Here is a 14602-nt window from a genome sequence, read left to right as displayed (position 1 = left end):
CCCCCCCAACAGTTGACTGGTGAGAATAGATGAAGTTCACTGAAAGTAAATAGAAATTGATATTTATGTTGCCTTTGTATGACGGATGCTGGCACTGCCCAGATGCATGTGCATATATGGGAGGATGTTGTGAGCAAAACACCAGGAGAAAACAGAGCGGAAATGATAATATTGGCTGGACTAATATAGTAAGATAGAAAACTTGTCAATAAATTTACACCAGGTAAATATTTATTTATGTATTTATTTATTTATTTATTTATTTATTTATTGGTCAATCCATTTTTAAGATCATGGATTATACTAATACGTTAGTTGTCCTTTTCAGTTTAACTTTCAGATTTGGTTGGGTTTTGCATACCCCTTGCTTAATCATAGTCTGTTGACTACATGTTTAGTCAGTGAATATTTTAGTAAAGTGTCTCCTGGTTAAAACGATATGCTAGCGTTGCGCATATCAAGTTTCATTTTAATTTCAAGGAGTTGAAGTTGTGAGTTTTGCTGTGGATTAAGGCAGTCTTACCTTCACACCCACCACCATGTAGATCATCACCTCTCGGAAGACTTGCTCCATTTTCTCCTTGCTCTTGAGTCATTGAAATGTGTTATGGCTCGTAGTATTACAGTAGAATACATTCACAGCTGCCCAGGGGGTAATTTGGTTTCTCCTCCATATAAAATTGACACCTTCCTGTGCTTATACCATTTTATGCTAAGTAACTTGCCAAGAGTACTCAGCTTGTATAATTTTTTCAAATAACTCCTGCATGCGTTATGCAGTTTTACCTTATTTAATCAGCTTTTTCCTACTGAAATTAGTGGCCATTTGTAGTAGGTAGAACTCCCCCGCAGCTTCATAACATAGGAGCGTAGAGTTTTGTTCATTATTTTTGTTTATACAATGTAAGGAGGGGATTATGTGGCACTAAGGTTTGTTTAACCACATCACCTCTGTGGTCTGCCATACTTTTCCAAAAAAGCATTTTGGGCAGAAAGCAAAGAAGAAGCCATAGCAGCATGAGGACACAACCGTCCTTTTTAAATCTGGGTAACAAACTAAAACAAGACTGAAAACCTTTAACTTAGCATATTACAGGCTTGTTAAAATGCCGAGATGTTTGATTTCTTATTCCAAATTCTGTGCCATCCACATATTCTGGCTCTTTGAATTCCCAGTGAGGTCCTCTGGTCCCCCAGGTGTTCTTCTGGAGATCAAGAGTGGCCTCCAGTCAAAGCAGACAAGAAACATTTGGTTGTGGAGTCCTTGAAGATTTAATCAGATTCAGAAAAACCTCGCTGATCCCTGCAGGGAAACTGTTTTGTAAGAACTGCTCAGGATTGTGGAAATATTCAAATTATGCAGAGGTGCAAAAAAAAAAAAAAATACATGAAAGCACTGGGGTACACTGTCTCCACTGGGCCTGTTAGGGGTTATTGTCAATCAGAAGATGACCTAAGGCGAATTAAGATTTCTTTGTGAATTAACAGAGGCCAAGTGCATGGTAAATGAAAAATGTAAAAGAAAAAATATTATGCAAATCATGTATTTTTTGGGGGTCTCGGGGCGTAGAGGGGGAGACAGCCAAATCTATATTTTAGAAGTCATACTATGATGTCTGTTATTTCTAAATAAAAAACAAAACAACAACAACTCCAGTTTCACAGGTGTCTTACACAATTAAAAACCGGGTTAATTGTTAATTTTATATGCAGCAGCAAACCCTTGGGAATGGAAGAAATATGAAATCTTACAGGGTCTTCCTGCCGCTTGCAGTCCTCAGAGTCAAATGATATTATCTTGTGTCTTTATCATGGAGGAGATCTAATATACCCCAGTGTGCCTGGCGCATTCTGATTAATAAATAATAGATGACTTACCATTAAATTAAAAACAGCCTATTCATCTCATGCTTTTATTTAAACTTGTTAGGGCTTCTGGACAACTCTTGTTTATCTGATGTCTCTCTAACTACTTCTTTGAGAGTGTGGCAAACAGAAAAAGCGTATGGGTGATTTCTTTAACGCAAATGGTTTGCTTTATTCTGTCAGGACAGAGATTCGGGGTTTTTAATCAAACATCTGGCTAAAAAAAATAAATAAATAAAAAATCATGATCCAGTTTGTTGGACTGGATCATGATTTTTAGCTAGAAGGATCGTCTTCATTCCACACCGATTACCGTTCTGAACCACTCAATGACTTCTTCCACAACATGAAGATAGAACAAAGAGAATCTGCTCATTGTTGCTAATGTCAGTGGGCTGTGGTCATGATAGTCAAACTTTCTACCCAGATTGACAGTCCAAGCCAGCTCTTGCATCCATGCACCAGAGGAGTAGTGATCATCCAACCAGAGGTGGGGTCTAACAAGTGTGTGGGCATGTCCGATTGCACAGAGGAAGTAGTCTGTAAATCACAGAAGACTATGAAGACGGAACATGTGGATAACTGATTACTGTAGAGAAATGTATTATCATAACTAAAATGGTTTTCACAGTTGAGGTGGCAAACATTTGATCAGTCTATTTTAATACAAACACAAATTAGTATCTAAGCCAATGACTAGCAGAAAAAAAAGAATGTTATATGTGTTGTTTTCTTTGTTGATTTGCTCAGGATCCCTATTAGCTGTCGTTGTGACAATGCCTACTCCTTTCTGTGGTCAACATAATAAAAACACATTTAAGGGTTTAATCCAAATGGGATTGCAAGGATATTTTTTGGAGGAATCTGAAGAAAAGTATGTTATGTAGGTGAAAGGTCAAATCTGATGATACTAAGGCAATCTTTTCAAGCTAAATTAACCTAATCTGCATTGGATCAAATTTGACCCATTATTAGCAAAATAATACAAAGTGGGTTGTTTCTTAGAGTGCAAAAAGTTTTTTTTTTTTTTTTTTTTAATACAGATTGAGTAGAAAAGAACTATGAAAGGAAGGGGACTAACAGGGAAACTGTGTGAAAGCTGTGGGAACTCCAAATGTGAGTAAGTGTTAAAGATAGTTTTACAAGTTGAGCCATCATGGGCATAAATCGTGATGGTCTGCGGTCTTTGCAGAAGGAAATTAATCATTGTCTCAGCAAACAGTGAAAGTGGACTCATGTGTACTTTAGCTATTGCAACAGCACTGTTTGTAGTTTGTAACCAAACATAAGTCGCATAAGTTACTGTAATTTGACATGAGACAAAAAATACAGCCTAAAAACATGCAGGGCTTGGAATAATGCCAGTGCTTTTGTGGCTTGAACCAAACCAACTGAGCGTGTCCGTTTATATTACGACTGTTTCATTAATCTTTTTGGGGAAGACAGTAATGTTCATTTTGGCATTTTAATCTCCCAATTGCTTGATGTTGAGGCACTTCAAATTGTAATTTATGCAATGCAGCTGCTCAAGCAGTGCAGCAGACTCCAAGAGAATAGTCATTTTAATTAAAGGAGGCATTCAGAAACTAATCACAGCAGTTTATTTTATTTTTTTTCTTCCAAACACACTGATATGCAATGAGCCAGAACCAAACAAGATATATTTCTCTTGAAACCCTCGTAATACTAAATATTTCATATTGTTAATACTCAAGACTCTCATAAGCAGATGCTTATTTAAACTTGTTCCAAAAACAGACCAAATGTCTACTTTTTCTCTGCATGAGTACCTTAAGATTCATGCTGCTGTAGAAATACATTCATGTTGCATGATTAGGCTTCGCCACAAAACCTCAAATACTATTTTCTCATAATGGAATATTATGGAAATTCTATTATGTTGTATTTTAAGCCTTTGAGAAATGGCTGAACCACTGGAATCTTACGATACCAGAATCCCAGAAAGCAAGTCCTGGGAACCTCTCAGTTATTTGTATAAAAAATAATAATAATAATACATGACTAAAAAAATGTTTTGTAAGTTACAAACAAATGATTGACTATAACAAAAATCAATCTGAACCTAAAAAACTAAGTGAAAAAAAGTACAAACAAAGAGAACTTTCAGTATGAAAAGTGCGCAAAAATGGACAAGAGACAGGGAACACTGATAACACTCAAAGAACAAAAAAAAAAATACTGATAAGCTGCTGGATATTAACCTCACAGCGTAATTTGCAGAAGACACTCATATTTCTATCCATGCGTGAGTTCTGTTTGACTCCAGGGGAGGATTTAATGATATCCTGATATGAGGGGCTATAATTCATGATAAACTGTGTTCAATACTGTCGTGTTACTCGTCCCTCCCAGGGATAATTTTCTGTTCGTATAATTGTCTTGTTCTAGGGCTTGTTATGAGGGAGTGAGCTCGCTGGTAGGGTGGAGATAACATCCCCCTCTGTACAGATTGCTTCGGGGGTGAGGAGGGGGCACAATTGTTTGTATAGCCATTAAAAGACATGTACGATAGTTTTCAGAAAATTTACAATGTCGCTTGTTTTCTCGGTCTCACAGTGAAAGACGCTCAGTTGCCTGGCTGCCACAATCATTGCATATCATGCAGCAGATAATTGGAGCTAATGATTTTTTTCTTTTTCTGCTCCTTTGACAAAGCCTAATTATAAAAGCAGAGTCACATCTAATACAGAAGCCAAAAAGTCATTTATTGGGGTTAAACATTGGAACAATCGACCATGTTCTTGTCATACACCATCGCAGCTAATCATGTCAACAGAGACTGTTTTTTTAAAAACTGCAGCCTGCTAAATATGTGAAGCATATTTTCACTTCTGCACCTTGAAATAAACAACAGCGGGCTTTACTGTCCAAATTCATTTGCATTAAAACGAGAAGAAATATATTTCCTGAAGTTGAAGGTGGAAAACATGGAAACCATCAAGGAAATTGTCAGTTTCAGGTTTTTTCAAAAAAAAAAAAAAAAAAAAAAAGCAAAATCGCTGACGTGCTTGAAGAAATGCAACCTGGTGTAGGGCTGGCCCCAGAAAAAGCAAAATTTGATTCTCAAAAAAAGTTATTTATTTATTTATTTATTTATTTATTTATTTATTTATTTATTTATTTATTTATTTATTTATTTATTTATTTATGTGGTTCTTTTATAAAGATTTATCTTAATTTATGCTCTTTACAAATGCTCACAAATAGCTAATTTTAAAGAATGTTTTTAAAAAGTTACAATTTGAAGTGAGATGACCTTAACCCTCCTGTTATGCTGAGGGTCAAATTGACCCATTTAATAATAATAATAATAATAATAATAATAATAATAATAATAATAATAATAATAATAATAATAATAATAATAATAATATGAGCAGCATGTGATCCAAACACTAGCTATACATAGACTTTGTAGGTTTTCATTGGAAAACCAAAGAATCAGGGTACAAGGGCGGTGCTTACTATGGCAAATGGTCTCAGGGGGCAAAATGTAATCTGTGAAAATTTACAGTGTCCTAATAAAAAGGGAAAAAATGTTGTCCTCTTGAGTACTTTGCACAAAAGTGCTGAAATCATCACCTGAAAGGACCAGAAAACAAATCCTTTAATACTGTCAAAGGGGGAGTAGGTAACTTGGACACGATTACTGGATCACATAGCACCAGATGAATGACTGAACACTGACAAAAAAAATCAAAAAATATAATTTTGATGTTGACTTGTCTGTGTCGGCTTTCCTAGTGGAGATTAAAAATTAAAATAGTTCTATTTTTGTGAAAAACAAGTGAATTATCCTCATTCAGCCTTCATTTCTAAGCGCTAAATTGCATCATTGCAGTAAATATTGATTGAAATTGTTAGTACTGATCAGATATAAAATGTTTTGGGGAACATTTTTGGATTCTGACATTAGTGCATATTTTTTTTTAAAAAATCCCTGGGTCAACTTGAGTCAGGAACATTATATTATTATAGCTGCACCTCAGAAATGAACATCATAGCAGAGTTAAAAGGCACACTGCACTTTCTTAGATTTTTATTTGTACTTTTTATTCCTTTCACTTATCAATTATGCAACAACAAAAAGAAATCCTAACGAAATATGTTGAAGTTTTGCAACCTACTGCATTTTCAGGTTTTACTTTAATACCCAATACGGAGCAAATGATATCAGGGTCAAGATGAATACAAATAGTCAATTTAATTGTCGGTTTGCTAGTGAACTGTGAAAGTATACTGCTGTTAAATCTAATATATAGCAGATTAATGGTGTGGAGGCTGGGGGGCCCAAATTAAAAAAAGGATCCCCAAATTAAAATGATTAGGGCCCCGTATATTCTTGGGCCAGCACTGACAAGGTGATTATGAAAGTGTCACAAATCTGTTACGCATCTTTTTAGCATTTAATTTCCCTTACTGAATCACTACCGCTGTGGGGATATTATACAGTCGTCAGAAATAAATAATGTGCCAAGTTATGTTTATTTACAAACTTTGAAATTTTAGGAGATCTATACCATTGTAGCATGCAGATATAAGTCACGTTTTGATGCATCTGTGTCATTTTAAATTTGTACTCTTCATGACAATATTATAATTATGATAAACATGAACATTTAATGTGCAACATTTTTTCATAAATAGCCACCCACAATGTCACAGTTAAACAATATCAAAACTCTAAACTGGCATGCTGCAACATTGTAATACAGATTGCAAAACAAGCATAATGCACACTTTTTTGTTTTTTAATTACAAACCTCCTGTGTTTCTTTTGCAAAGGATTTTTCTGAATGATTTTCTGAAGTCTTTGTTGAATATGGTGTATATCACCGGATTTAGTGAGCTGTTGCAGTAGCCGAACCAGAAGAAGGTCTTGAACAGCTTCTCCGGGATACAGCACGTGTCGCAAACTGCTGCAAGCGTGTAGGTGAAAAAAAAGGGGAACCAGCAAAGAACAAACACTCCCACGACCACGGCCAGGACGAAGGTGAAGCGCCTCTCCCTGTACTGCCTTCCCTTCCACTTGCTCGCCCTCGCAGAGGACAGGTCCTCTGCCTTTGCACAAGTTTCTTTAGGTTTCACCTGAGTCGCTTTGGGTGTTCTCCCGCTCCTCTTCTTCATCAGGGAACACAGGATGTTTTCATTCCCATCAGAGGAGGACGGCTCTTCCTCCACGTCCAGCCCGCAGACCTCTTCCCCGTCTTTCAGCTCATCCATTTCCTTCTCTTGCTTTTCTCCGGGGTCCATGTCAAATTGGGTGTTCTCTAAGTTGCCGTTCTCTCTTTGCCGCTCTCCTGGTGAGGCTCTGGTTCTTTTCTTGGCAACCTGGTAGATCCGGACATACACCATAATCATGATGACACAGGGTGCAAAGAAGGATGCAATGCTCGAGAATATGATATACCATTTCACCTCATTGATCTTGCACGCAGGGTTGTCCTTTCCTCCCTCCTTCTTTGTCATTGTGATGAGCGGGGGGAATGAAATCAAGGCTGCAAGCGCCCAAACCAAGCAGATCGTGCATTTAATCCTGCGGGGCGTCCGTTTCAGGTTGTACTCGATGGCTTTAGTCACAGACCAGTACCTGTCCAGGCTTATGGCGCACAGGTGAACGATGGATGAAGTGCAAAAGAGAACATCCAAAGCCAGGTGGATTTCACACCACACTGTGCCAAAGTACCAGTAACCCATGAGTTCGTTTGCTAGGGAAAAGGGCATCACTAAGGTGGAAACCAGAATGTCTGCGCACGCCAGAGAGACTAAAAACAAGTTCTGGGGCGCCTTCAGGACCCGGCTCGTCATCACAGCGATCACTACCATGACGTTGCCAAACACGGTTAGTAAAATGAGCATCCCCACCAGGGTGGTGAGCATCACCGAGGTCTGCACAGAGAAGGGCTGCTTGCCAGGCAAAGTCTCGTTTCTGCTGGTGAGGTTGAGGCAGCCCATCAGGACGAGCCGTGGCGTCCAAAATAATAGTCTGAGTTGTGTTCACTGCGAGCCGAGGAGAAACTGTGCTCTCCCACTGCCTGTTCGGGGGATTCTCTAAAGGAAAACAGCAGCAGAGAACGGTCTCTTCATTTTGCTGAGATTGCTGAAGAAGTCAATAGTTTGTGTCTCCTTTGAGAGTAAAAAAGTATAAACAAAATAACCATGAATATCTCTTTGTGTTAAAGAGACAAGATCTATTAAAAGTGATTTAATGCATTCCACCTTTTACATAATTCTCTTTTTTACTCAGTGCTGGTAATAGCAATAAGAAATATGAATCCACCTACCTTTAGGAATAAAACTACACATTTTAACTCCCTGGAAGCCATATCATAAATCACCCATTTTCCTTCAATTCCTGGTCTCTTCATCTGTCTTCATCTGGTCTCTTCATCTGTTGCAGTTGTAGTGAAGCTCGTGTTTTCAATGGGCTTGATCTGACGCTGGAGATCTGTGATGCTGCCTCCACTACAGTGAGAACAGGAATGGGAGGAGTTCAACTGCTGAAGACATAAAAAGTGATTCGGTGCTGCTTCCAGACGCCTAAGTCATTGGTTGATTTTTGAGGATGATTATGTTGGTGATTTATAGAAGCAATTTATGTGCACTATTAGATTACAGTGTTGTACGAGTACACGCTATCGTTTTGAGCTCCTGTGTCATAAGCCAATCATATATCTTGAAAGTAAAAAGAAAAGAAAGAGCTGGAAATAATGGTTGTCTTTGGAGAGAGGAGGGGGTTATTCAGTTGTTCACTAATAGCACTTAAGGCCCAGATAGAGGAGACTGTTGACATACAGCCTGACACAGATTAATCTAATCTTGTTTTCAGAGCAGAACTGCATTAATCAAAATGAATGGGTTTGATTAATATACTAAACTTTTACAAAGTAAGTCAGATACAACTTATATTTTAAAGTTGTTACTTGTGTCCAGTGAAATGATACACATATGGGGTAAATTTAATTTAGGTTTTTAGGAACCTTGTTCTTCTTGTGCTTCTTATCTGATAATGTAATTTTTCTACAGTTTCTATGAATTTATGACATTTTGCTTATTTTTTCCACTGCACATAGTTTTACACAATAAGCGATTCATTTTTACTCATTTTGTTTTTTGCAACACCTCTACATCAGATTCCAGTCCAATGTGTGACATTCTGGGTGAGTGAAGCTGTTGTTGCTGAGCTCAGCCTTGCTACATTAGAGCACACATATCTGTTGGACTTTTTCATATTCTTCACTTTGTATGTACACACTTCAGCGTCTATGGCATTTTATGTGATAGACTAACACAAAGTATTTCATATTTGTGAAGTGGAAAGGAAACGACTTTCCAATTTTCTTTTTAAGAGAAAATCTAAAGACAGTCATGTGCATTTATATCGGCTCTGATTTGGTACTCTGTCAACTCATCTTTTGCTGCAGTTACAGCTGCAAGTATTTATTTCTAGCAGCTTCTCTAATTTAAAGAGTGATATTCTTAAAATTCTTTGCAAGCTCAGTCTGACTGAATGTAAAGCAATTGTGAACAAAGTAAATGTTAAGTCTTGCATGGAAACTGGAAAACTGTGATTAAGCTATTCTAACTAATACATTTGCTTTGATCTGAACTATTTCATTATATCTCTGGCAATATGTTCAATGTTGTGACAAAATGGGTTTATACACTTTAGCGTTTCGGAGAAATGATGTGGAAGAAAATGTGGTTTTACTTTTGACCACTTAGAAACCAACTGTGCAGCCATCGTTTTTGCTTAAGAGCTGTGGGAAGTTAAATATATATAACTTTATTATGGGGTGGGATTAAGAAGTACTCTTTTACATGTTTAAAAAGACAAAAACTGAATAAGTAAACAACTTTAAGCTCATTGGAAATTGTTGTGGCGACTGCACAAGGTTGGTTTTTAAGTCGAAAGTCAAAGAGAGACTGAAGATGCTATGTCCAGCCGATAGGGGCGCTGATGAGCCTCTAGAACAGCGTATCATCGCATGGGATTTATACTGGTTTCCGGTGTGCTATTCACAGATAGACAGAAGAAGAGCACATTTTAAAAATAAGAACTGCTATTTACGAAAAATAATCGACTTTGAATCGTACTTATTGTTCAGCTGGCTAGACAAGGGTTCTAGAACAAAGGTAAGACCTAATTAGCCCGTCTTTTGTTGTTTCTTCTCTGTGGCTGTTAGCTTATGTAGCCTCGTTACGGTAAACGTATGTCGAAGAAAAGGCCTTGCTAAGTGTTAGCGCTGTGCTAACGTTAATTTTTTTAGTTGACGCATTATACATCAATTTATTCAGATTTTTATAAAGCGGGATTAGTAGTATAGTCATAAACGTATTTTATACTGCACCCTCTTATCAGCTACCCGTAATAAACTGGGTAACATCGCATTTTGCTTTTTGTTTTTTAGCGCACAAATGTCGGAAGATCTGGTGAAACAGTTGAGCAGCTATAAAGCTCAGTTACAGCAAGTAGAAGTTGCCTTATCAACCGATCCAGATAATGAAGACCTCCTAAAACTTCAGAAGGACTTGCAGGTTTGTTTTCTCCCTTCATCTGAAAATTGTTTTCACTGTAGCATTTATAAAAGTTTTTTTACTAGGAATACAGTGGGTCATCATGTTTGTTGATATGCGGTCTTGTCTGGCTCCATCCATCCCAATGATAATGAACCCTTGTGTTCATTATCCTTCCATTCTTATTCCCTTTCGTTCTACATTCTTTGCTCTCTACATCCTGCTTCCCACAATTTCAATATTTTTCATCCATTACTTTTTCTTTACTACTATGTTTTTTGCAGATTATACATATTTGCCGTACGTTTATAACATGAAACTGAAAACACCGGAAAACTAAGTAAATTAATCTTAAAAAGTATGCCTTTTCATTAGTTTTATTAGGAAATTTCGAATAAAGTTACAAAGCATTTGTCACTTTTGGGCAGTTTTTTTATTGGCGTGTAAACCATTACTTTTTGTGTAATCTAACTTCTTTTTGTATAGGTTTAAAAGACAAAGTACCTTCAATAAGATAACCAAATGTATAATAAAAATTAGGGCTACACAAAATCTGTGACGCATGTAATCAATAAAGTTCAAATGATTGGTAAATGAACAAACAACTATGTTGATGTCCTTCTGCTTTAGATGGTACTTATTTACTGCAGTTCTTTGTGATTTTGATATGTAATAAGTATTTGTGTTGAAGTTTGCAAGTAAATAAATTTTTCCCCTATAATCACGTGAGCCCCACACATGCATAGTTTCTAGGACAGGAATGTGTACAGTGCAGGAAATCCAATTGAAGAGAAACTCTTGCCAAGCTTTTATATTTATAGAATCTAAAATTGCATATAGACACGAGCCAGTGTGACAATCTCATGGTATAAAATTGCTCTCTTTCAACTAACTGCCTGACAGAGCAACAGGTTGGGAGATCTTTTCTCTTTTCAGCCACAGAAAACTCCACTAAATCCAGGAGCGTCTGTGACCTCTCATTAAAATGACTTAAACCTGTAGGTTTACACAATTAAACAGATTCTAAGCCATAACTTTTGAAATCTCCGGTTTACCTGAATACACACTCTTACCTTTGTCTAATAAGTTTGATCAAGTCTATAGACGTAGTGAATTGTATTAACATGAAACCCTAAAAATAACTGATGACATGGAAGCATTTGAAAGGGAGGAAGTAGGAAGTCATTATGTTGCCTAACCTAATAAGAGCACCTTAGTTCCTGTAATTATTGTCTTTTTTTTTTTTCTTGCTCTTTTGCAGGAAGTCATCGATCTGACTAAAGATCTCCTGAGTTCGCAGCCCGTTGATGGGTCTTCCAGCACCAGCGGCTCAGAGTCGGTGCCAGTGAAGAAAAGCTGGAAAGTGGGTGAAAAATGTTTGGCAGCATGGAGCCACGATGGCCAGTGAGTTTCAACATCCTTTTAAAATAAACAAATGACTCACCAGTGTAATGTGTGTCACCATAAAGCAGCACCTTCTTCATTGGATGCACAAAAATATTTTTATTCATAGTTCTGTTCCGTAAATGGTAACTGATGAAGACGAATCGTAATCGTAACATTTCAGAAACCTTAAGTCAGAGTGAATATCCTCAAAACTGTATTTTGACATTCAGTTGCATTTTATTCATTTCATATAATGATGTTTTCCATTCTTCTTATGTAACTTGAGGAAACGCATTGTTGTTTTATAGAGTTTGTGTCTTTTTAACTGTGTACAAGTATATGGTTTGGAGATATTTAAAAAAAAAATGCAGTTTTTCTTCTAAAATTGAAATTAGAGTTTGTAACATTGAAATGGAATTATTTCGTACTTACTGAGCAATTATTGAACGTTGCCTATTAAGTAGACCTTGAGTCTTTGGCTCATACTCACCTGCTTACAGACGTGATCTTTTGACAGGGTGTATGAAGCTGAGATTGAGGAGATAGACAGAGAGAACGGCACTGCGGCCGTTACGTTCACAGAGTATGGGAATGCTGAAGTGATTCCTCTGCAGAACCTCAAAGTCGTGGAGGAAGGGAAACGATCTGACGATGACGGAGGTTTAAAGTCAAAGTCAAGGTAATGAACGAACTCGTCTTGTTTCTTGTTTTGTTCGTATTTCTACACTGAAAGCTGTGAAAGCCTTGCATCACTGACGCTTTACATTCTGCTTCCCCAAATAAGTAAGATATGACTTTGTGTCTTTCCACCTCTGACCACAGAAGTGTTTTCTTTAGGTTTGTTAAAAGATACACTAGCCTTTCCTTGAGGTGCCAGGCAGCCTGTTCCACAGATCAGGCGCCACCGCTCAGGAGGTTTTTGATTTTGCATTTGATTCTAGATTTATGGATGTCCACCATCAGCTGATTTGTGCACATTAATTGCTGTGGGTGGAGTGTTGGGGACACTGAAGACCAGACAAATATGGAGGTGTCCATACCATTAAGACTCCTAAGAAAGCAATAAAACCTGGAAGTGGAGCCTCAAGTGGCAGGAATGACACGGCCAGTGTTGACCGTTGCACTCATCCATTCCTTTCTCTGCTACAGTACAACAAAAAGATACAGTATTAAAAACTGAAGTCAAAGCCAATATTCTGTTCATGTTACCAACAATATTATTATGAGACTTGTCAATTGAAAGTACATTACAATATTAGAAATGCTGCATTCAAGACGCATGCACCATAGCGTTTCAAGTGAATTACAATCATTTTACTGCTGATTTTTAGTCGCTGATTAGTTTGGGTGCTAACATTATTTCAGTCTCTTGACTTGATTGAGATTGAGATTTTTTTTTTGTTTTAATTGCATATAAAAAATACCAAAGACTAAACAAATTAATGGATGTGAATTGAATCTTAACCCCTGTTATTTCTGCAGCAGTCACAACACAGTTTTAGTTTTTGCTGTCCAATTATTAATTGGTTAATCCAAAATTTTATCAACAGATCATTTCTTCACCATATGAAGTTGTACAGAAAAGCCTGATGCATCCTTTGCCACAAATGACCAAGCACATGTGAAAGAAACTTACTGCATCTTAGGCAATACCATGTTTACTATTTAGCACAGCAATTTTATTAGAATAAAATTGTTCTTTCTTGCAGCCCTACAATCTTAAAATGTAGTTTTTTTTTACATGACTACTTTTGTTACAGGTCTACCACGTCAAGTCAATTCATAAATTGCAGTGCCTGATCTCTGGTGTGAAGTTTGTTGTTTTAACTTTCTCTCATCTTGTGTGTGACTTTCTAGAAAAGAGCAAATAGCGGAGCAGCGAGAGTATAAGAAGAAGAAAGCTCAGAAAAAGGTACAGAGGATGAAGGAGCTGGAGCAAGAGAGGGAGGAGCAGAAGTCTAAGTGGCAACAGTTCAACAACAAAGCTTACTCAAAGAACAAGAAAGGACAGGTAAGATATTTTTAACCTCTTATTGTTTTTTTTTGTTTTTTTTCTTTCACTTCCAGCTAACCAGTTTATTTTTTATGTCCTTGTAGGTAAAGAGAAGCATATTTGCATCACCAGAAAGTGTAAATGGAAAAGTGGGAGTGGGAACATGTGGCATTGCAGACAAACCTATGACCCAGTATAATGACACATCCAAATACAACGTCAGACATCTGATGCCACAATGACCTCGCACACTCTGTACATAATAATCCACTGTATACTAGTTGTATCGGTGCTTTTTGTTGTGTTTCTACATGATTAAAGTCCCTCGTATAATGAAAGCTTTTAAAGGAACTGGTTGGACACCGGTGTTTAAAGTATTGCTGTAGTTATCTTGTATATTACGTAGGCTCAACTAAAAGATTCACATGAGGGATTTTTCCACCACTGGAACAAAGTCTCCTGTTGCGTAAGAACGTATGTTGTGGAAAAACCTGTGGAGTTTGCTGTTTGTACTTATTTTTGAGGCAAAATCTCCTCCAAGATGTGTTGATTTGGAGTGTACATTTGATGCTGGATTGTTCAATTCTCATCAATAACAATATCTGATTATTAATTATGTTGAGAATTTGGAATGACTAACTTGACATTTTAATTTCTGTACATGTATATAAAAGCGTAAAATAAACCTTATGTTCTCGTTTTTTTTTTTGTTTTTTTTTTTCTCTCAATGTAGTATAGGTGCTGTTAACCCTGCAGATGGCAGCAGAGACTTTTACACTCAGTACAATTAAGCTAAAATGTGAAGCCTTTTGGAGATGC

The 14602-nt window shown here is 37.0% G+C and overlaps 2 protein-coding genes across 5 annotated transcripts; one reads left to right on the top strand and one right to left on the bottom strand.

Moving 5' to 3' along the window:
• Nucleotides 1-5249: 5249 nt before the first annotated feature.
• Nucleotides 5250-8356, bottom strand: LOC106947695 (alpha-2A adrenergic receptor-like). Of its 4 annotated transcripts, XM_015032875.1 has the most exons (3): nt 8168-8356; nt 7306-8010; nt 5250-7218 (listed from the first exon to the last, which is right to left on the bottom strand). In XM_015032875.1, exons 2-3 carry the CDS (start codon nt 7840-7842, stop codon nt 6643-6645), a joined length of 1113 nt encoding a protein of 370 aa, XP_014888361.1. In that variant the 5' UTR covers nt 7843-8010; nt 8168-8356; the 3' UTR covers nt 5250-6642. The 4 variants fall into 4 exon arrangements, with proteins under 4 accessions (XP_014888361.1, XP_014888358.1, XP_014888359.1 ...); XM_015032872.1 differs by having other exon boundaries at nt 5250-8010; XM_015032873.1 differs by having other exon boundaries at nt 5250-8013; nt 8172-8356.
• A 1512-nt stretch (nt 8357-9868) lies between these two features.
• smndc1 (survival motor neuron domain containing 1) lies at nt 9869-14491 on the top strand. Its single transcript, XM_015032871.1, has 6 exons — nt 9869-10023; nt 10299-10425; nt 11666-11808; nt 12308-12469; nt 13648-13801; nt 13888-14491. The coding sequence occupies exons 2-6, from the start codon at nt 10306-10308 to the stop codon at nt 14023-14025; spliced, it is 717 nt and encodes a 238-aa protein (XP_014888357.1). The 5' UTR covers nt 9869-10023; nt 10299-10305; the 3' UTR covers nt 14026-14491.
• Nucleotides 14492-14602: the final 111 nt, after the last annotated feature.

The sequence above is a fragment of the Poecilia latipinna genome, unplaced genomic scaffold (genome assembly GCF_001443285.1).
Source record: "Poecilia latipinna isolate Pla-1442-1.1 unplaced genomic scaffold, P_latipinna-1.0 Scaffold252, whole genome shotgun sequence".
In the NCBI taxonomy this organism is placed as follows: domain Eukaryota; kingdom Metazoa; phylum Chordata; class Actinopteri; order Cyprinodontiformes; family Poeciliidae; genus Poecilia; species Poecilia latipinna.
Note: the sequence above shows the minus strand (reverse complement) of the source record. Positions and strands in the feature narration are given on the sequence as shown.

Coding starts and splice junctions, on each gene's coding strand:
- LOC106947695 (XM_015032872.1), bottom strand. CDS start 7,842: ATGGGCTGCCTCAACCTCACCAGCAGAAACGAGACTTTGCCTGGCAAG.
- smndc1 (XM_015032871.1), top strand. CDS start 10,306: ATGTCGGAAGATCTGGTGAAACAGTTGAGCAGCTATAAAGCTCAGTTA. Junction 11,809..12,307: donor GCATGGAGCCACGATGGCCA/GTGAGTTTCAAC, acceptor ATCTTTTGACAG/GGTGTATGAAGCTGAGATTG. Junction 12,470..13,647: donor GGTTTAAAGTCAAAGTCAAG/GTAATGAACGAA, acceptor GTGACTTTCTAG/AAAAGAGCAAATAGCGGAGC.